At 41.1% G+C, this 21,096-nt stretch overlaps 1 protein-coding gene across 1 annotated transcript; it reads right to left on the bottom strand.

Annotated features, from left to right (window-relative positions):
- Positions 1–332: 332 nt before the first annotated feature.
- On the bottom strand, positions 333–20,377 carry sacs2 (sacsin molecular chaperone 2). Its single transcript, XM_080497822.1, has 8 exons — positions 20,365–20,377; positions 15,831–15,882; positions 15,214–15,298; positions 14,606–14,717; positions 14,222–14,368; positions 12,678–14,109; positions 12,264–12,352; positions 333–12,145 (listed from the first exon to the last, which is right to left on the bottom strand). The coding sequence occupies exons 2-8, from the start codon at positions 15,860–15,862 to the stop codon at positions 1,248–1,250; spliced, it is 12,795 nt and encodes a 4,264-aa protein (XP_080353948.1). The 5' UTR covers positions 15,863–15,882; positions 20,365–20,377; the 3' UTR covers positions 333–1,247.
- Between the last annotated feature and the right edge of the window lie 719 nt (positions 20,378–21,096).

Genomic DNA, 21,096 nt, shown 5'->3' with positions numbered 1-21,096 from the left:
AATAAAACTAAAGTTTCAATTTAAAATTAATTAAGAACTGAATCAGAAACACAAATCCTCCACAAACAAAGATATTCATATTTACGAGAATTGATCCAAAACAAGACAAGTGATGTATGGTGTTTAATTCAGAACTGTTTATGTGCATATTGAATGCGTCTGATATATGGTTGATTCATTCTAGTTAGAGAACTGGAGGATCTGTGTTTGCAGTCCGAGATATGACCATTGACATGATCATTAAATGTAGAATGTGAAAAAGAGATATGAGCCAAAATGCATAATATGAGTGCCACACACTGTGGTATTTGTGGGAGAAAAGAAAACGGAGATTGTCGCATGATATTTTATTAAACTTCATCATTTTCAACATTGCATTCTGCTTGGGTTATTAGTTGAACAAAAATACAGTCGTTAAAGCAAAAAGATTGATATTTTACTCTTAAGACAAATGGGTCCAGTAACTGTGTGACAATCCATAAAAAAAACAAAAACAACACAACCTTGATTACAATAACGCTTCAGGAATTATAAATGTTTACAACATCACAAAACAAAAAACAACTTTAACATTTTCCATTTGACTTCAGTGAGTGCTTAAACTGTTTTCATTATCACAAGAAACTGATTATGGTCCTGAGTTGGAAGTTATAAATGTGTAACTTTATCAAACTTTCAAGATTTGATGACATTTTCAAACAATAACAAAGAATACTTCCTTCTCTCCAAGTTATCATGCAGCATCAAAAGAAATCTTGATGTTGGCCTATTTGTTAGATATGAGATAAGCATTGGTCATGTTTATTGATATTATGCTATCTGATAATCTGGTAATATCAGTGAGTTAAAGAGATTAAACCAAAGCAAAAGCCATGAAGCGGTTACAGTAAATATGAAAAATATATGAAACAATATGAAATATGAAAAACGAGCGCAAGGGCTCAGAATGTTAACTCCAAGAGTACAATCTTTCTAAATATAAGACTTAGTTGTACAAAATTTTTAAGAAAAAAAACTGTGGGCCTGCAGAGCTCCACCAAGGGCAGACATTCAACGTTGATGTTTGCAATCCAAATAATAATGTACCAAATAAGTGGTTCACAAAATATATAACTACTGTTTTTGCTGTAATTATTAAGAGCTGAAACAAACTCTCCACCTTTATATACAAGTTTGATTTTCTCATGCTTGCTCTATTTGATGTCACACTTTGTGTTTTCCAGTGCAACGATGCGGATGTCAGTGTTTCACTTTAATTCACAATATGCCTCAACTTTATCCAGCAGCTCGGACGCCTTGTGCAGCGCTAGAATTTCATTCTCCGGTCTGAATTGCGTGTTGGGAATGTGAGGATACGAGTGGCAGTTGGGATATTGAGTCTTTTTGGGGTCCACTCCCAGAGATTTCAGGATTTCCACAATGGGAGGCAGATCTCTCAGCTGGGGATTGAAACGGGAAATTTGGGCAGCCATGGCAGAGATCGAACTGTTTGTGTGGCCTCGACCGTTTCGTTTATACTCTGCGGCTGTGAGCGACTTCTCCACCGCCTGATGGACCTTAAACAGACACCACTCTGTGCTTCCTGTACCGGTGTCATTGTACGCTGCGTTGAGATCGCAGCGAGCCTGTTTGCACCAGCGCTGGGCCTCCTCTTTGTTGGGTCGGGGCACGTTTCTGTTACCAGTCCAAAAGTGGTAGAAATGGAAGCCTTGCGAGAATCTCTCTCGGTTGCTTCTGTGGTGTCTGGCCTCCTGGTTCCACTGTTGGTAGAAGTTTGAGAAATCAGAGTGTCTTCTTGAATAGGATGGGCCTGAGGTGTCACGTCTCGTGGTACCGGTAGTGAGCTCCTGAATCCGTTGTAGCAAATATTTGAAGGCCTCCGTGGTGAGAAGTTCACTGTCAGGATTTTTGTCAGGATGCCATCGAAGGTAGAGTCTTTTGATAGCTTTTTCCTTCTCTGCCTCAGGGAGAGCCCAAATTTCTGCCAAACATTTGTCAATTTCCCTTTTGGCTTCCTCGAGAGAAGCCGGCACAGGACGTGTTGATTTTGGAGAAGAATGTGGCAAAACACCTACTCGAGGCACCAGATTCATGCAAGACACTCCTGCAGAAGCCTTTGCTTCTGGTTTTACTTTCTTTTCTCGTTTGAACTGAAAAAGGTCGAGACAGCTGACCGCTATTGGCTCATCTTCTCCAATATCTATGTTGTATCTCTTTGAAAATTGCCCTGAGTGTCCAGGAAGTTCCTCAACAATAACTGCATAAACATAACTGTCATTTATGCTGTAGCCAACAAACTCCCCTTCTTCAAAGTTGTTGAGAATGTCCATGTCCAAGGAATGATGCCATTCTTCTGGGATGTCTGTTCCCGGGTCTGGTGGATCAAGACGGATGCTTTCTGCTTCTGCGCTGTCATGAATCTCATGTTTAGCCAGAGTTTTCTTAACTTCTTGCAGGTCTTCACACATCAAGAGTAGTCCTAGAACTGGAAGGTGAGCTGGTGCAATGTTGTTTCCTAGAAGACTATTGACCTCCTTCATCAATATCATACTGACTTCATTCCCTACCTTCAGAGTCAAGTCATCATTGTGTCTTAAGTAAAAGATGCAACCTTTCATTTGTCCTCTCTTCACAAATACATCAGTTTTACTGGCAGTTTGGTCCAATTCCTCTTCACCCAGCCACAGTTTGGTTTCCAGGGTTTTGCAACAGACAATTTCAATGCTGCCAAATATTTTATTACACATGTCTGTAGCTGCTTCTTGTGTTATCTTGCCCTGAGATTGTTGTCTGATTAGACATATCAGTCCATATTTAAACTCTCCAGAGGAGAGGTGTCTCTCGAACCATCCACCAAACTCACAACCACCTCCAACCTCGCAAAGCTCCAGGAGTTCCTCCTCTGCTTTTTCCTCTGTGATGCCAGACAGCATGTTAGGCTGCAACTCTGCAGGCAGCGATTGCAGCAGCTGATGATGCCCATATGTATCATTTCCCAAATGGCACTTGCCGAGTTTTTCAAGCAACAGAATTTTGTTTTCCAGTGCGTCTTCGAGTCTTTTTGTCTCGAAGGCTGTGTCATTGTAGAAGAGTGTGGATGATTGGTATAATTTGCCATCTACTGCAGGAAGATATAAAATCTTTACCTCATCACCGAGGGCTTGACTGCCTTCGTTTTGGATTGACTTGAAAAGCTGCTCAACAGCTCTTTTGACAGTAATTTGTTGGTTTGGGTGGAGTTGTGATTTGTCACAGGAGTCAGCATGAATTTCTGCCAAGACATTACAGTACTGCACGACAGTGGCTTGGTCCTCAACACCAATTTTCCTGAAGAACTCATGAAACTTGATATCTTGTGGAGGAATTTTGTACAAATATGGTCTGAACTCAAGGTCATTTGGGAGTGAATGACAAACTGCATTTGCTTTCCGAAGTGCTGTGTCTTTTTCAACCAAAACCAGGGGAATACCCGCTACCTGCTGTTCTTCGAACCCATTGGCTTGCAGGTGGGCATATGAACTCCGGAACACATTAGCGCGGGTTTTGATTAGCTGATCAGTGTTGCACCCTGACTGACAGATGTTTCTCATGTTATTGGTCACACGGTCTGAAGGTGGTTGCATGTGAGCTCCAAATTTTTTTATCATCTCCTTGAGATTGTGCGACATATATCCTGGCACTTCTATAACTGGCATTGAAGTCCAGATAAGGTCCTCATGTGTAGGATTGTTAAAAATCAGAGCTCCTCTGATTTGAACGGGTGTTTTCTCTGCTGCAAATGGTGGGTGATAGTCTAGCAGTTCTGGTCGAATCTTCTTAGGAAAAATGAACTTGATGTCAGCTAGCCTCTGAAGCAAACCTTGGTCTTTGTTTTCTGTCACATTTTTCAACGCTTCTCCCAAAAGTAATGACGATTTCTCTTTCAACTCCGTAAAATTGCTGTGTCCTTTTGTGTCGGATTCCAACTGACAAGCAAAATTGATTAAGTCGTCCTTTGACACAACATGCTTCATTCCAAGGTTTTTGATCAGATCTTTTGCCTGCATTAGTTTATGTGGATCTTTGTCACACAGCTCATTCCAAAACCTTATTGGGACAAATTTCTCGATGGGCAACATTGCCTTGTAGAGTTTCACACTGTCATCAAAGTAGTAGGAAGCTGTTTCCAATCTACCCTGAGAACTGCAAATAAGTCTCATATTCTTCAGTTGAGAGAGGACATTTTCCTTATGCTCATATAAATGCAAATGCAGTGTCAGCAACAGCTTGAGGCATTGAATCATCTGTCTTTCATTGAGTCTATATGCAGCAGGCAGGATGAACTTCATAAAATACTCTTCATCGCTCAGGATTTGAAGATTCAGTATTTCTGCCAAGTTGAAGTTTTCTGGGCTGCTTTTGAGAAAAAGGCTGTTGGTGTCAGGTGGGATGAACAATTCTGGAAAGTCCAACACACATTTGCAGTTGAGGACAAATACCTCATTCTGTCCATCAATCCTCACTCGTGTTCCATGTGTTGTTTCAAATATTGGCAAAGATTTAAGCTTCTTCTTATAATCTTCAGTGATTTTGCTCTTGGACACTCCGGACTGCAGGAAGCTTTGGAGCTCTTTCATCTCATCTTTTGAAAGGTGGCAAAAGTCTGATGGGCTAATGTTGTAGATCTTGTCCAACACCAAGCTTTTGTCATTTACATCCATAAGTTCCAAACGTAAATGTGAATATACTTGTTTTCCAATCTCAGAGAAGAATATAAGGTCAAGCTTCATGAAACCAAGTTTAAAGAGGACGCTTGATATATCTCTTTCCAAGGCCAAATGAATGACACTCGACATTTCTTTCATTGTTTGAAGGAAGTGTTTGTTGTCTAATCTTGGACATGTAACAGGAACAATGCAGCAGTCACTGAGGAGCTTTCTCACGTCACTTAAAGTCCGGCCTTGCTTGTCATCACTACTTTTCTCAGGTTTGAGTTCACTAATGAGGAACATCCAAAGATATTTGAGCCACTTCAACATCTCCTGATTTGGAACATGAAGACGGCTACATGGATCAACTTCACACTCCTGGAGAAAACACTCAATAAGTGGCTTGATGTACTGCACAGCAATGGGAACTGTCAGATTTGTGACAAAGTTTAAAGTTTGCAAGAGCTGCCAGTGACTTCTGTTGGTTTCATAATCTGCAAATTGATCCTTGTAGTTGAAAAAAACAAGTTCATATCTTGATATTTTCTTGGGAGAGTTGGAGTTGAACACTCTCAAAACTTTATCTGACGTGAGAAGAAGTGGAAGTCCATCAAGCAATGTGGAATGTTCCTTGATGACCGTTTGTTTAAAGTCCGTTAGACAAAAACTCAACAGTTCCGAGCATCTTTTATCATCTTTGATCAGAGTGGCAGTTATGGGCAAGGGCAAACCCTTGTCTGTTTGGATGGGGTCATTGAGAGGTCTTATTCTGAGGAAGTTTCGCACAGTGTTGGGGCTGACTGTTTTCACGTTGACACCAGCAGATTTGAAACTGGCCCAAATCCTGTCCATACATACAGAATGAGGAACCAGTTTCATTCCAAGATCTTCCAAGATGGGATTAATCTTATCACTTCTTCCATGTGTCAGGTAAAGAGCTTTGCTTGATTCTGTTTCACTGATGTCGCACCATTCAAAGGAGCAGTATGTAAGTTCTACGCCCCCTTCTTTCCTCATTGAGGTCCTCATCACTGGGATCACATCAAGTCTTTTGTCTGTAATTGCTCTGTAAACCTCATGTATCATTTCATGCCAATCCTTGCCCACTTTCTTGGACACAGTTGGCCAAACACAAAGGTATGAGTTGACACTCAACTCGGCTCTTCCGAGAAGCAGCTTCTCATCTGGAATGCTTAATCTGATGTGATGCAGGAGATCTGCATACAGTGGAGCAATGACGTCTTGTTTCAAAGTCTCATTCCAGTGAATTTTCACGCTTTGGCCATCTTCTTTCCACAGGTTTCTCCTAGAAGCATCTACCTCAAAGTTTCCATTGATATGCACCGGCAATCCAGTTTGTCCTGGCAAGGGAAGTGTACAAAAAGATTGTCCACTGAATTCCTCAATCTTGAGTTGTGCTGGTTTTAATTCCACACGTGCTGCCAATGCTGCTTGGGGGAGTTTGTCTGTTAGCTTCACTTTTTTGGCATCTTTGAATGAGCCAAACTGTTCTGCAACAATCCAGGTACTCTTCCTTTTATCTGAGGTGGAAATCACAGTTTTATAAAAAGCTTTGCATGGGGCTACTCTTTTATCCTGTTGTAGTGCCTGTTGTAGATGTTTTGCAAAAGCCTCTTTTTCTGCTTTGTTTTCCTTTGGCACGTTTTTTTCAACCACATATATGGTTTCAAGTTTTCCTGAAAGATCATTGATTTGATGCACTTTTATTTTGCGAATGTTTTTCAGAAAGAGAATGAGACCTTCTGGGTCCTCAGATAAAGCAGAACATAGCTCTTCCATGTCTCTCTCAGTCACTCCCTGTGTTGATATTTTGGAGCTGTTTGCATTGGTCCCCATCCTCAATGGCAATCTGAACATGGTACCATCTTTAAGAGGAAACTTGTCTGGAAGAAAGGAATTGTAGACATCAATATACATGTTTTTGAAAGCGTCGGGGAGGTGATAACCAACACCAGATTGCGGTTTGCCTGAATGATTTTCTATGTATTTTTGATTGGGATCAGAAATGCACAGCTCCTTGTCTCCAGTGAGAATTGAAGGGCAGTCAGTAAGATGGTAAACAGAGTTAAACCCAACTCCATATTTTCCTGTTTTACCTGCAGAGTTTTGCTTTCCTCCTTCTCCCAGCTGCTGAATGCCATGCAGATCTGCATCAGTAAACACTCGGTTGTTAAAAACACAAAGTGCTGGGCCCTGCAGCGGGTTCCATTTCTTCCCAAAGGTTTTTTCTTTGCCATGCTGTCGTTTGTCCCAAACAAAGTTAATTTCTGTGGCCTCGGCATCATCAGCATTTTGGATGAGCTCTTTAAGGATATCCTTCTTTGATGGATATGCTGATATGATGTTTTTAATTCGAACAGTCAGTTCTTCATGTTGCTCAAACTGAAAGGCAAAGGGAGAAAAGTCGTCTGCTACATGGTTCTGCAGAGTATGATGCCTTGTTGTTGTGATTCTGAAGTGGCGAGCCACAATACGTGGGATTTTCTCGTGACATAATGTCACACCGGAAGTAACAGGCATCCATGGACTGTCATTGAAACACAGCTCACTTGCATGTTGTAAAAACCCGTGTTCATTGGGTATCAGGCAATCATAGGTTGGTTTTTCTTTGGTGTTTTGGATTGTGTCTAAGACTGTGAGGCAAATTGATAAATCACTATTCGGGAGCCTGTTGTTTCCATGTCGGATGTGCAACTTCTGTAGAACAGTTAGGTACTGATCAATTCTGAATGTTTTTTCCATGCCTACACTTTCCCAGAGTTTTCTAAAGCTAGTGAAAGCTGGTGGCAACACGTGAAGATATGGTCTTGCTTCACATGTTTTATTTTCAGCTACACAGGTGACATCTACAAATGTATCACCGATGAGGACAAATGGGAATGAATTTGCCCACTCTGAAATGAAAGGAGCATCTTCAGAATTCTCAAGGCGCTGATTGAGAAAGTTGTAGCACTCGGATGCTATTTTGTGAAGCATAGACCTGTCAGTTGATTGTGACTGTTTACTTGCTTCTTGTACCTGCTGAAGAACAGTGTCCAACTCTGGAAAGCTGTGAACTCCTAACATTTGCAGAACTGGATCAGTGTTGTGTATTTTTAGTTTTGAATGGTCAAGGACCGGTTGGGTCATGTTAACAAGCAGTGTACACCTGTCACTGAATACATCAGTGGGCCTTCTCAGTTTAATATTCTTTCCCTTTTTTGTGTCACCAGGGGAAAAGGCTGGCAAAAAGGCAGTTGTCTTCAGTGTTTCCCAGTGAGGAGAGCTTTCGTCATCAACATGATTCTTCATTAGCCCAAGAAGACATTTCAAATGCACATATGCCTTGTCATGGTTGACACTCCAGGTTGCAGCAACTGTACCTGCTTTCTCTGCAATATCTTCCATTGGGAGCTCATCACTTGCCATTCCAAGGGCTATTAAGCGTTGAATCATTTTAGGAGAGCCAAAATCCTTTTCGGTACCACCAAGCAAGCGGCCATCTTGCTGTTCAAATAAGCAGGACACCCTTCCTGATGGATTCACAAGTTTAGTGATGTACTGGAGCTGTCCGTCTGTTGTGGGTATGCATGGATATTGAAGGAGCAAACGGTCCATTCCCTTGATGTGAAGATCAATTGCATGCAATACAAGAGTATCTCTGCTTTTCTGGTCCATGGCACTGAGGTTATCAAACACAACTTCTTGGTAAAACTTTTCCCAGTTCCATGTCCTGTCTTGCAAAACCTTTTCAAGGCCAGCCTGTTTGAATGTATTTCTCAACCATGGTGGAAGAGGAACAACATAGTTGGGAGCGTTCACAAATTTCTTGCACATCTCTGCTGCAAGTGCCCTGATCTTCTCATTCTTTTCGATGCTCTCATGTAGAAATATAGCGTTGTTCACTGAGCACCAATGTTCTCCATCACTGAAGAGCGCTGGACTATCTGTGTTTTTGGACAATGTGATGTAAAATGCATCAACCAAGGGCTTAAAGGTTGCACTCACTTTATCCCTATCAGGCCAGAAGTCATAATACTGGTAGGTCTCAAGCTGTTTATTTTCAGACATTTTCTTCAATGCTGAGAGTGTAGTAACATATGCCGTCACTACAGGATCCTGCAGGAGAGCTTTGTTCCAGTCATTCTTCACTCCACTTTCCCAAAGGCTTTTCCTGTTGCTTGTCACAGCAAATGTTCCATTCACATTGACAGGGAGTCCTGTTTGAATCTGAAGAGGAAGAAAGCAAAATGCCTGTCCAATAAGATGTGTTTGCAATGGTGACAGTTTTCCGGTTTCAGCATTGTTTTGCAAGGGCACAGCAATTCCACCAATGGGCAAAGAGAACTTGGCTTGGTTGTTTTCTTGAAGGGACATTTTTAAAGCCTGCTTTGTCCCAAAGCAGTTGTACAAGAGCCACGACTGGACTTCAGTTTTGCCTGACTTCTCGGTGGTTATCTGCACTACTTTGATTGAACAGCTGTCAATTACCTCTTGGCACTTAGGATCCTGTTTCATCAGTAATTTCTCAGCCTGACTCTGCATAGAGGCATTGCTCTCATCAGGAACTCTCATTGTACTCACAGTACTTTTCGAAACAGTGAAGAGGGTTTCAATTTCATCATCTCTCGGTGGCGTTGAAGCACAGTTTGAGATATTTTGTAGGGACAGTGTATCAATCTTCTTCAGAAAAAGCAGGTGAGTTTGTGAATTCATGGTGAAGTGCTTATGAAAAGTGACGATGTCGTGTTTCTGATACACCTTCCTGCTAATTTCTGACTTCTTAGCCTCCTCTTCACTTCTGAAAGGCAGTTTGATCAGAGTGCCTATAAAGGGTTGAGGAGGACCTGACCGGGTAAAAGTACAGTCAAAAATCCGTTCATATGGTCCAAACTGACCAGGGAAGCAGTGAAGAAGTCGTTGTTGGGAAAGATTTAGCTTGATCCCAGGATTTGATTTGTGTTTTATGTGCTTCTTGAGGTGAGTGACATTTGGATCAAGTATGAGGAGAGAATTCCCACTCAGGATGGAAGGGACATCTGTCACATGATACACTGTATTGAATCCAAGACCAAACTTTCCGATTTTTTCCACGTTGTTTTCCTTAGAAGCAGCGCCAACTCTGACAATATTTTTCCAATCCTCTGCAGTGAACTGCTCATTGTTAAAAGCCCAAAGGCAAGGTCCCTGACAAAGAGCCATATCAGGATCAATCAGACGATCGGGAGCATCTTTGTGTACTCTGAAATCCACCAGGAATTTACAGGTATGTGCTCCAGCATCCTCTGCGTTTTGAATAAGCTCTTTGAAGATGTCACTTTCCTCATCATACTCTTTAAGGATGTTTTTAATCCTCGTCGTGATGGGTTCTGATTGTCCACACTGTTCGATTCCCACTAGCTCTGGGTCAAGGATGTGAGTGCTGAGAAGTGGAATGTTCAGCCATTCAGCTGTTGCTCTAGGAATTTCATTGTGTAGGACATAGATTTCATCTTGGTTATACTCAAGTTCTTTCAGCCCATTTTGGCTTATGTCACAGAAGACTGCTTTTGACCGTGGTTTAAGGGTAAATTGTTCACCCTCAATGATGACTGGCACTGGGATGTCATCATCAAATGTCTTCTTCTTCCTCCAAAGCCAGTTCAAAATTTCTATTGACACTTTCACCTCAGACAAAGTGGCAGATGGCTGTTGGTTTGCTTCAATGGTTTGTTGGATAGAACAAAGAATGCAACAGATTTCATCAGTCGATAGTAACTCTTTCAGGCCAAAATGCAGCAGCAACTTCTTGAATGGTAAATATTCACTTGGCACCTTGCTGATGTAAGAGCTCAGATCCAGATTGGGTGGGTACTCAAGTACCAGTTCCCGTGGGGACACAAAGTTATTGTGGTTCCACAGCCATTGGGTCTCCTCATTCATCAATGTTGCAAATACATGAAGATTATCTTGCATATGTTTGTAAATACTATGCAACTGCCTTTTGAAATCGACGTCCATATTAGGTTCAGACATTTGTTGTGCCTGTTGTTTCAAGACTGACAAGTTCTGCATCACTTTTTCTGGAGGAGGTATGGATTTGAGACCAAGTTTGATGTTTACTCTGTCACTGAGGTTCCCCACCAGGGGCATTGCATATCCAACAATGTCCTTAAATGTGGAGTGTCTTATTTCTTCAGGGCAGAACAGCCTTTGTTCAACAGTAAGATGATCACATGGGACCCATTTTAGCATTTTGAGACAATGAAGCTGCTCATCAGAAAATTTTGACAGCAGATTAGTGGAATCCAACATTTTCAACAGAACCCAAGCTCTTTTCAGGGCCTCTGCATGAGAGTCGACACTCAGTTTGTCAATTAACCGTGTGGCGTGCAGAAAATGTTCCGGTGACACATCTTTTTCTTTATTTAGTAATCCTAGTGAAGTCAAGCTTTCCAACATCTGTGGTGTCTGAGTGAAGGTATGTGGGGGGAAGTAGTCTGATTCAAAAATGACTTTAAATGTTTCAACTCTGCCATCGAAAAAGCTTGATGTCTTCTTCAGCCTCCCATTTGCTTCAATGAAGCTCAAGTCCTTACATCTGCATTTCAAGGCCTTGTTTTGAAAAAGAATGTTGCCATGCTGTAAAATCCAGGTCATTATCTTCTCAGTGTCTCTGTTGCTACAAGACTTCTTCTCAATACAGCCAACAAGAAAGCTGGCTGCTGCAGCCATGTCCAAGACATTAACTTTGAGGAGCTGTAACAGTCTCCGATCAACTTCAGTGGCACAAAGGATGAATGAATCAAGCTCTGGAAGATCTGGTGGTAGTGTTAGTTCAGAAAGTTGAAGCACAGCTTGCTTTGACTGGGCTGCTACATATTTCCCTTTCACAGTTCGAAACACAGGCAACTTTGAGAACCAATCTTTGTCTTTGTTTGAAAGAGACTCAAAATGGGACAGATAATCTTTCAGCTGTTCTCTAGCTGCATGAGGCACTGCTTCAAGTTCCCTGATAATACGCTGAAAATCCAGATTCATCAAGACCTTCATGACACTCCTTGGCATTGGACACAGTACATAGGAGTCAAGGTCTTCGTGCTTGAGCCAGTCATTTCCTCTCACCACTGTGCCACCAAATTTGTCCACCAGCTGAGCTATTGGATCGGGCAAGCTACTGTGCCTACCTTTCAGAAAAATCAGAGTTGTGTTGCCTTGAAGCTTCGCTATTGGTACAGGGCCACTGCCTGGTAATGCACTGATGGGTATTAGTGGTATTTCAGTGAAACGACTTAACTCAGTGAAGTGAGTGTTGAGAAATGCCCAGAACTTGTGGAGCCAATCCAGCGGTGGATGCTGACTGCTGCCGATGTCCAAAACAACGAGCTTTGCATTAGCTTGCTTCCAGTCTTCTGGCAAAAACTTTCTTGTATATTCAGCAACATCATTTGCATCAATGTTGATGACCCTGAATATATCTGGAAACAGGTCATGAAAGACAAAAACAAAAAAACTCAATCATATGTTTGCTAAGTGACAAAACCTGAGATGCAAATATCAATTAAAATGACTCTAATTTATGAAATTTCAACTCACTTTGTCTGGCCACATCTGTCAGGCTGGCTCTGCACGCTGGTCTCAGATCTTCTGGGATGAAGAGGTGTTTACAGTATGGCAGCAAGTCTCTGCACAAAAGAGATCATTCATTGTATCAATAAATGATCCACCAATAGATATCAAGGCATATGCATCACATTTCAGATATAGCTTATTAAACTATATAGATTTACTGCCTATCACAGACATCATTGTTTGCATTGACATTGTTTCATTAGCAAAAAAGCATTACTATAACTCGAAATCAGAGGTGGCTGGCCAAGGCAGCCTCTATTAAGTCAACAATGGCTGACATTGAAGAATAATGTCCAATCCATCTAAGAAATGTACCACTATCCACCACTGCGAGAAATACAGATTATATTATACAAAATCAAGAAAAAGAAATAGCACCTTGGAAACGTGTCGCTGTCAATTAAAGCTGTGTCCTCCTCTCTGTCGGTGAAGCATCTGAATGAACCGTCACTGACTGGAAGCAGCTGAAGACCCTGAAGGTCTTCATAATTTCCATCCCCCAAAATGTATTCCAACAGGTAGAGTTTGTCTTCTTTCTCAATATGTTGTACATCATTGCAGTGGAGAAGGGTCCTGATCAAAGGTGGAGTCACTTGTGTTAGTGCTGCAACATGTGGGTGTGCCTTATTGATAGCCTTTTCAACACTAGCAGGTAATGTGACAAGGTTTTCGCCGAAGGAAACCAAAGTCCTCTTAATGGCAGACAATAGTTCAGGACTTGCTGGGCCATTGCAGGGGAGAACAGCTTCTGATGGAGTGATGAATTGTTTCTCATCTTTAGCAAGAGAAAGAACAGCCACATTCTGTATGAATAAGTGATGGAAAACATCCAGAGCGAGGGCATGCCATTTGTCTTTGTGCTGTACCTGGCCAATATCAGGCCACAAATCATATACGGTAGAGATAGGGAGAATAGATTCTTTGCCAAGTTTGATGGCGTCTTGAATGATCGTGACGTATGCGGATGGAAGTACTTCTTTCATTAGCATGTTATTCCATAGCGCATGTTCATCATGTCTTTGGTCTTCTTCTTGCCACTTTATGTGTCTTCTGTTGTCAGTGAGGCCAAAGCATGCGTTGACATGAACTGGGAGCCCTGTCTTGTTGGCTTCATTGTTTGGAAGAGGGAGGAAACAGCTCAGTCTACTCTCACTGCACTCTCTCCTGTCACCACAAGGGAAAGCCAAATCAACTCGAGGGAAAAAGCTTAACTTCTTTGCGAGGAGATCCAGCTCTTCCAAACTGCCCTCTTTCATGGTACATGTCGTCACAAGCCACTTTTTTTCTTGGCGGTCACCTGAATTGGAGGAAATCAGTTTGAACCTCGTCAAACTTTCCATCGGTGACTCGGCATCTGACTCCAAAGTGACCTCAGTTGGAACTGAGCAGTTGACTTTGAGTCTGGTGTTAACAATGCCGTCCACGTTAATGTGTATCAAAGACACGGAGATCACAGTTTTCAAGAAGAGGAGGCTTAAGTCTGCATCTGCAATAAAGCTGTTGAAGAGTTCAGTCACTTTATCTGAATCATAAAGATGATCTGAAATTTCAGATTTCTCATGGCGTAAGGGGAACCTAAAAAGTGTCCCGTCAAAGTGTTGATCCTCCATGACAACTTTTGACCAGCCCTGTCCAGTTATAAGAGAAACTATGTCTCGAAAGGGTTGGAACTGATCATGCAGAGTCATCAGAGCTTCTTGGTCTTCAGCGTTGTCCAAAGACCACTGAAAGCCTCCAACTCTTTCTCCAAATATTTTTTCTTGGGGATCCATCAAACCAAGGTGTCCTGAACTGAATATGCCCGGAACATCTGTGAAAGAATATCAGCAGATACATTTTACCATGTTGTTTTTTATACTATGTGTGTTCATGAGTATTCAAACTTGCACTCAGACTTGTCTGCCCTTCTTTAAACAATTTACCTGTTGTATGGTAGACAGAGTTGAAGCCGATTCCAAACCTCCCCACTGTGTTTGGGTCGTTGCGTTTGATGCTCCTTCCCGCCATTTGAATTCCTTTCCAGTCGTCATCGCTGAATGCGGCATCGTTGTAGGCATAGAGAGCAGGACCTTCGCAAAAAACAAAATGTTGCAAAGATTAAGTCTGTGTTCATTTACTGACTCAGACTGAAGTCCGCAGATGAAATTGACCATCTTTAAGCTAGCATAAGACAATAGTTACATAAACTGTGAAGGAACACAAGGAAGTTAATAAAATAACAACTATGGTTTATGTTTCTAACTTTATGAATCTCTAGTTATTTAGATAGATAGACAGACAGACAGACAGACAGTCGTTTACTAAACCTTGGTATTTTTGTAGTTCATCTGTCCAAAGGCTCTCAGTCCCATAACTTCTTTCATCATGGACGAAAACCACCTTTGTGGCTTGAGCATCATCCGCATTTTGAAGGAGCTCCTACAAACAAAGAAAAGCAATAACCATTAGCAAACCTTGGCTCAGAAGTCATCATGAAGAGAAACCTGACAGGGAGCTTTATCTCTGGAGAGAGGTGTTGCAGGAGGGCTCACTTGTGAATCATCATGTGCAAAAACAAACTCTGAGCAATCCTCCTGTTAATTGGTTACAGCTGATATCACCAGACCATATACCATCTGCTCTCACCTACTTGCTGTTTCGGTCAGCTGGACACCCCTCATCTCAGGGTCACCATATATAATACATGTATTTAAGCTTTATGCTGTCCTCAAATCCACTACCCTCTCGTCTTCATTTTGTCAAATATACAATATTGGCCACGAAGAGCTTACTGAGTTGTGACACTGCATTTACAGTTTCTACTGGCAAGAGTGAAAAAAAAGCTTTGGAATATTTGTAGCACCTGAATAGCACCGAGAGAATTAAAAAAAAATGTTAGAATTAACACCAAAGTCTGCCAGAGGATAGCATTTACCTTCAAAATCTGTCCGTCTGGATATCGATGTAGGATTTCTTTCAGGTAGTCAATGAAGGGAGGTGCAGTGGCTCCGAAGGAAGACCTAAACCGAGCAGCGGGATTAAAAAGAGAGAAATAAAGAGCTCAAATTTACATCAAAACATATTGTTTAAATTATGTTCGTCAGTCAGACAGGCTTCTTCTCAATGTAATGTTTTTGATTTTGTCAAGTGCAGGCTTTATGATCAGGCCCTAGAAAGAAAAAAAAGTAAAATATTGCAGCTAATTTAATAAAAAAATCATAATTGTATATATCTAATCCTAAAAAAACATATATGTGTAGGATACTTCTTCACTTTACAAAAAAAACATAGAAAAACATTTAGATGGAGTCATTAGAATAACTAGTTTACATTCGCTCAAAAGTACCATCCTCCGACCTGAACCTCAATAAGATGAGGCCTGTTACAGTGAAAATGAGCAGAATGAGTTTTGCTCATCGTTTGTGAACTGTCCATGACTCATCAGGTAAAGCCAGTATGTTCAAGTTGGTCACAGTGCTGATAGCGGAGAGCAATTGCTAAAGGTGTGACCTTTTGTAATATTTCAGAAATGCGGCTAGAGATGCAACTAACCGAGTTTTCTTCTTCTTCTGTTTGTGACTCATCCTTCCAGATTTGGCTTCAACTGTAAAAAAAAAAGAGAAAAAAAGGTTTACGTGAAAAAAGAATACTATTTGTATCCAATGATATTAACAACAGAGAATTACCCATTTAGACTTTTAGCTGCAAGTTCGACATCGCTTCACTTGAAATTGCACAATATGTTCATGAATCTTGTTTTAGCAACGTAACACCAGCAGTAAGTACATGCTGAATTTTGATACGGTTTTCATCAGGAAGGATTGTTGTAAGTATAAGTCAAATTTTAGATCTCTTGGATTTACCCTGTAAATGTGTTCAACACCAAATTTTCACATTTAATGCCAAATAGCCAACTTCCTGTTGGGTTAAGAGTATGAGTGTCATAACATTTTTTTGTGTGTGTCCTGACGTGCTTCATATCTCTACCAATCTCAAGGATCTTATCAGAAAGTTTGAGGACATGGTATGTGAAAATATAATTCCTCAAACCTCCTCTTACCAATAGGTGGCGCCATGACTGAATAGACGAGTATATGGATGTATTTGGGGCGGCACTGTGATGACACACCTGACGTTTCAGGCAGACAGCAGCATGTAGAGCAGAGTTTCACATCACTTCATGTTTCATGGAGAACCATCAGATATTCATTGGAGCACAATGGCCACGTCTTTTCAGATTATAGTTATATTTTAATATATTTTCTGTTGTATGTACTGGCCTGATTTCAGGTCTCTGGGATTTAACCCCGAGGAGGATTGTGTTTCAAGCATAACGCAAAATGGTGGACTTCCTGTTGGGTTTAGAGTATCGGTGTCAAGGACATATTTTTGCGGCTCGGCACGCTGCATATGCCTACCAAATTTCTTAGACATAGGTGAAACGTGTTGCCCGTTTTAGACGTTACAAATGTGAAAACAATTTAGGAGGCACTATGGAGCCAGATCACAGAAAAGCCAACATGCACATCAAATTATTCATATAACATTTCCATACAATTCAAAGTGCATTACAGCAAGATTGATGCATTAGTAACAAAGAGGGACAAGAACACAGGCGATAAAAGACAAGCAGAGGAGAGAAAAAGGTGTAATAACATCATGATTATAAGACGTTAAGATGGCCAAAGAAGGTTATCAGATAAAGTAAACTTGAAAGCACGTGTTACAGATAAAATGTCACTATGTTAAAAGGTAAAAATGTTGATCAAAATATTATTAATGTGCATTACTGTTCTCTTGTGAGCAATATATATTATTCAGTTCTTCTATGCAATAACATATTTCCAATCTCTCCCAACATTGTCATGTAAGTATGGAAGATAATTTCATAGTTATCTTATTTATACTGTATACCATTGTTACTGTAATTGTCGTTCATACTTATACTTGTCCGGATTATTTTCCTTTGTTACTCTTTATTACCGTCCAAATATCCCCACTGTGGGACAATTAAGCTTATCTTAAACATAAAATATTGAAATGAAATATCAATATGAAAAAGAAATGTAAAACTGATCATAAAAACAGATAAAACTGAAATTCAGACATAGTTAGAAAAGAAAATATAAAATATGTCAGTGAAATTTTAAGACAGAAATACAATAAAACTAAGCAAAAGGGCAGCGTTTTAGCTTCACTTATGAATGTTTCAATACGTGTGGTTGTCTTCAGATCGTCAGTTGTGTATGACTAACAGAGCCGTGGATGAGAATCTAGGAGGTCTGAGCATTTGCTCATCTGTGTGATCTGACCTGTTTGTCTCTTCCTGTTTTTCTTTAGTTTTTTTTTTAAAGTCTTGTCTGCCTTTCCGTTCAATTGTTCTTCCTGTTGTGTGACGCTGCTTTGTCGTCACACAATATGCTATTGTATGGGTATAATCATCAGGGCCGCCCCTGGCCAAGTGGGGGCCCTAAGCAGGATTTTATTTTGGGGCCCCCCTTCCAATAACATAATAATAATAATGATAATAATAATAATAATAATAATAACAATAATAATAATAACAATAACAATAATAAATTACAATTACTAACGAATCAAATGAACAGCCTTTATCAACAGTGGAACAAGAACTTTACAGATGCACACGTTTGAAAAAACTTTGTGGCATAAACAGTTTTTTCTTTTTTATTTCAACAACATCCCACCTTCAAGTGAAGCACGAGCCTCTTCTTATTTGGACTTTCTCTTTCTTTTGCTAGCTCCCGAATCGTATTGACGAATCTCCCGCCTCGAGCACTGTGTGGGCATTAAGGGTATCGCCCTTGACTGGTTTCGGTCATACCTAACCGACAGAAGTTTCTGTGTAAAACTCGACAACTTTGTGTCCTCAACAGCTCCTCTTCCATATGGGGTCCCTCAGGGCTCAATCCTTGGCCCTCTTCTATTCGCACTGTATCTACTCCCCCTTGGTTCTGTTTTTAGAAAACACAGGGTCTCATTTCATTTGTATGCCGATGATTGCCAGGTCTATTTTCCTTTGGCACAAAACCATTCCCACTCTGTCTAGCCACTCCTAGACTGTCTTAACGATATTAAAGCCTGGCTCTCCTCTAATTTTCTCAGTCTTAATGAAAGCAAGACCGAAGTGATGATATTCCGACCAAGTTGCTGTACTCCCCCCAACATTGACCTTGGCTCTTTGTCACTAAATCTCAAGGATTGTGTCACCAACCTGGGGGTCAAGTTCGACCCTGATTTTAAATTTGAGAAGCAGATCTGTTCTGAAGTGCAAAAAAGTTTTTATCAACTACGCCAAATTGCCAAATTGAGGCCTATTTTATCAAGGCCTGACCTGGAGAAACTAATCCATGCTTTCATCACCACTCGCCTGGACTACTGCAACTCCCTGTATATAGGCATTAGCCAGGCCTCCCTTTCTCGACTGCAGCTTGTGCAGAACTCTGCTGCGCGTCTGCTAACACAGACTCCTAGGCGTGAGCACATCTCCCCCATCCTGGCCTCCCTCCATTGGCTCCCTGTGCACCACAGAATTCATTTTAAGCTTTTGTTATTTGTTTTTAAATGTTTTAACAATCTGGCCCCCCATTATCTGTCAGACCTGCTTCAACCTTACTGCCCACCAAGATCCCTGAGATCAGCCGATCAGCTGCTGCTGACAGTCCCTAAGACTAGGCTGAAGCTCAGAGGAGACAGATCATTTGCCGCCGCTGCTCCGAAACTCTGTAATGAGCTGCCTATCAACATCAGGCAGGCTTCCTCGCTCCCTGTTTTCAAATCCCTTTTAAAAACCCACTTTTATTCTTTGGCTTTTAGTACACCCTGATTTTTTTTTTCATCTTGTTTTGATATCATATAACTTGTAGTAAGCTTGTTTGTTTGTTTGTTTTACATGTTTTCTATGTTTTATGCCTTGTCTCTTCTGTGCTTTTGAATTAACTTTTGAATTATTTTATTTATTTTATTTGATGTTTTCGATGTACAGCACTTTGGTTACCTTTTGTTTTTTTTTAAATGTGCTTTATAAATAAAGCTTGATTGATTGATTGATTGACGTTTGGAAGCTCTCTCTCTCTCTCTCTCTATCTCTCTCTCTCTCTCTCCCCAACTGCCTGCCGGCCCCTCTGACCGCTGATTGGTCAGATGGGCCAATGGGTCAATGATTGCGCAATGATTGAAAGCGCTTCTCTCTCTCTCTCTCTCTCTCTCTCTCTCTCTCTCTCTCTCTCTCTCTCTCTCTCTCTCTCTCTCTCTCTCTCTCCTGCCTCGGGCTGACTTGGTGGCGGTGCTCTACGCCGCCTCTCGGCAAAATGCACGCGCATCCTTTGCGCATTTGCAGAGAATGATGATACTTTATTGATCCTGAGGGAAATTCAATTCACTTGCGCAAAATGGGGCCCCCCATGGATCGCGGGGCCCTACGCACAGCGCGTGTTCTGCGTGTGGGGAGGGGCGGGCCTGATAATCATAGTTTCCTAGCTGCATTGCTGTTAGATGTGGTTTATTATTTAAGGCCCAAGTTTGCTGCAAGAAGGGCATATTAGACCGAATGAGACTGGATCAAACTCTACAATTAAGGAATATAGTAGGTTTAAAATGAATAGTAAAGTGGTAAAACTGAATAAAAGCAACAATGATAACAAGACCCAGTCAACTTCCTCTGGAAGCCATTTGTGATTAATCAACCTCACTGGCTTTTATCTCTTGTGAATAAACCATCAAAAACATCGCAATGAATGCACCTAGCAACTATACACCCATCCTAAACTGAGCATAAGGGCCAATATATCTCCACTTCATTCCCTATAATTTTAAGCATATAATCTTTTGATCCTTCTATTTTTAACTGCATTTCATTAGTCAAATTTTCTACATACTTTAGTTTTGATATAGCAGCCAAAACCACTTCAACTTTTCAATATGAAATGCAAATTAAAATGTGCTCAAAGAAATAAACTGAAGCTGAAGAAAATGTTAACGGAGACCTACATCAAAAAGAGTCAGTTCATTCATGAAGGCTTGGTCATTTAAAAGTCTCAGGAAGTAAAGAGATGAATTGTCCTACCTCGATCATGGTGTGACGCTCTGCTCTCAAAAAATACAGTGCCGGGCGTTTAAATACCGGCCCAGCGCGCTGTTTCTGTGGAAACAAAACTTAAGGAAACCATTGAAACGCATAAAATGTTGACGTCCGGCGCGTTTAATCAGAAACGAAACTTAAACTATCCAGGAAACGAAATCCAACCTAGTACACTGCTGTCAAGCCAGCCGCCACTCGTTTCTGTTTGGGGAAGTGAGCCGCGCCGAGAGTCTTTATGGTCGCTCGTATTGTGAATTTTACGGTGATGTGTCTGAGCAGAGTTTATCGAATATGGACTGATGAGAAACTCGTGTCTTAACCAGCCTGTGTAGATACTTGGGAGACGTGATTCAACACGGATCTGGAATCTGGACGTTTTTGAGCTTAAATATAGGTGTTTTTTTTTTTGTTTGTTTTTTTAAATATGTGATTATTAAAAACGACCGTTAAAACTTCATAGAAAGAGCTGCGCCTTCATCAGCGTATATACTTATTGGCCAATAGGTCACATGACCTAGTAGATATTGAGCAAAAATACCGTCGTTTTATTTCTTTTTTTTTTAATGGAAATATGAATATAGACCATTAAACACTGATTAAGCACAGATTTGTAGCACCCCCCCCCCCCCCCCCCCCCCCGGCTCCTGTACCCTCGGAGTGTGTTGCTCGCAGTTGCTCCGCCGCTCGCTAGGTGACGCTGCAGCTCCTTTCATTCGC

This window comes from Blennius ocellaris, assembly GCF_963422515.1.
Source record: "Blennius ocellaris genome assembly, chromosome: 6".
Lineage (NCBI taxonomy): Eukaryota > Metazoa > Chordata > Actinopteri > Blenniiformes > Blenniidae > Blennius > Blennius ocellaris.
Note: the sequence above shows the minus strand (reverse complement) of the source record. Positions and strands in the feature narration are given on the sequence as shown.

Bases quoted from the DNA above. Each gene is read 5' to 3' on its own strand.
- sacs2 (XM_080497822.1), bottom strand. From the start codon at position 15,862: ATGAGTCACAAACAGAAGAAGAAGAAAACTCG. The intron at 14,718-15,213 runs GTAAATGCTATC...CTTTGTTTGTAG, and splicing joins CAGACGGACAGATTTTGAAG to GAGCTCCTTCAAAATGCGGA. The intron at 14,369-14,605 runs GTTTAGTAAACG...TTTTTTGCGAAG, and splicing joins TGAACTACAAAAATACCAAG to GTCCTGCTCTCTATGCCTAC.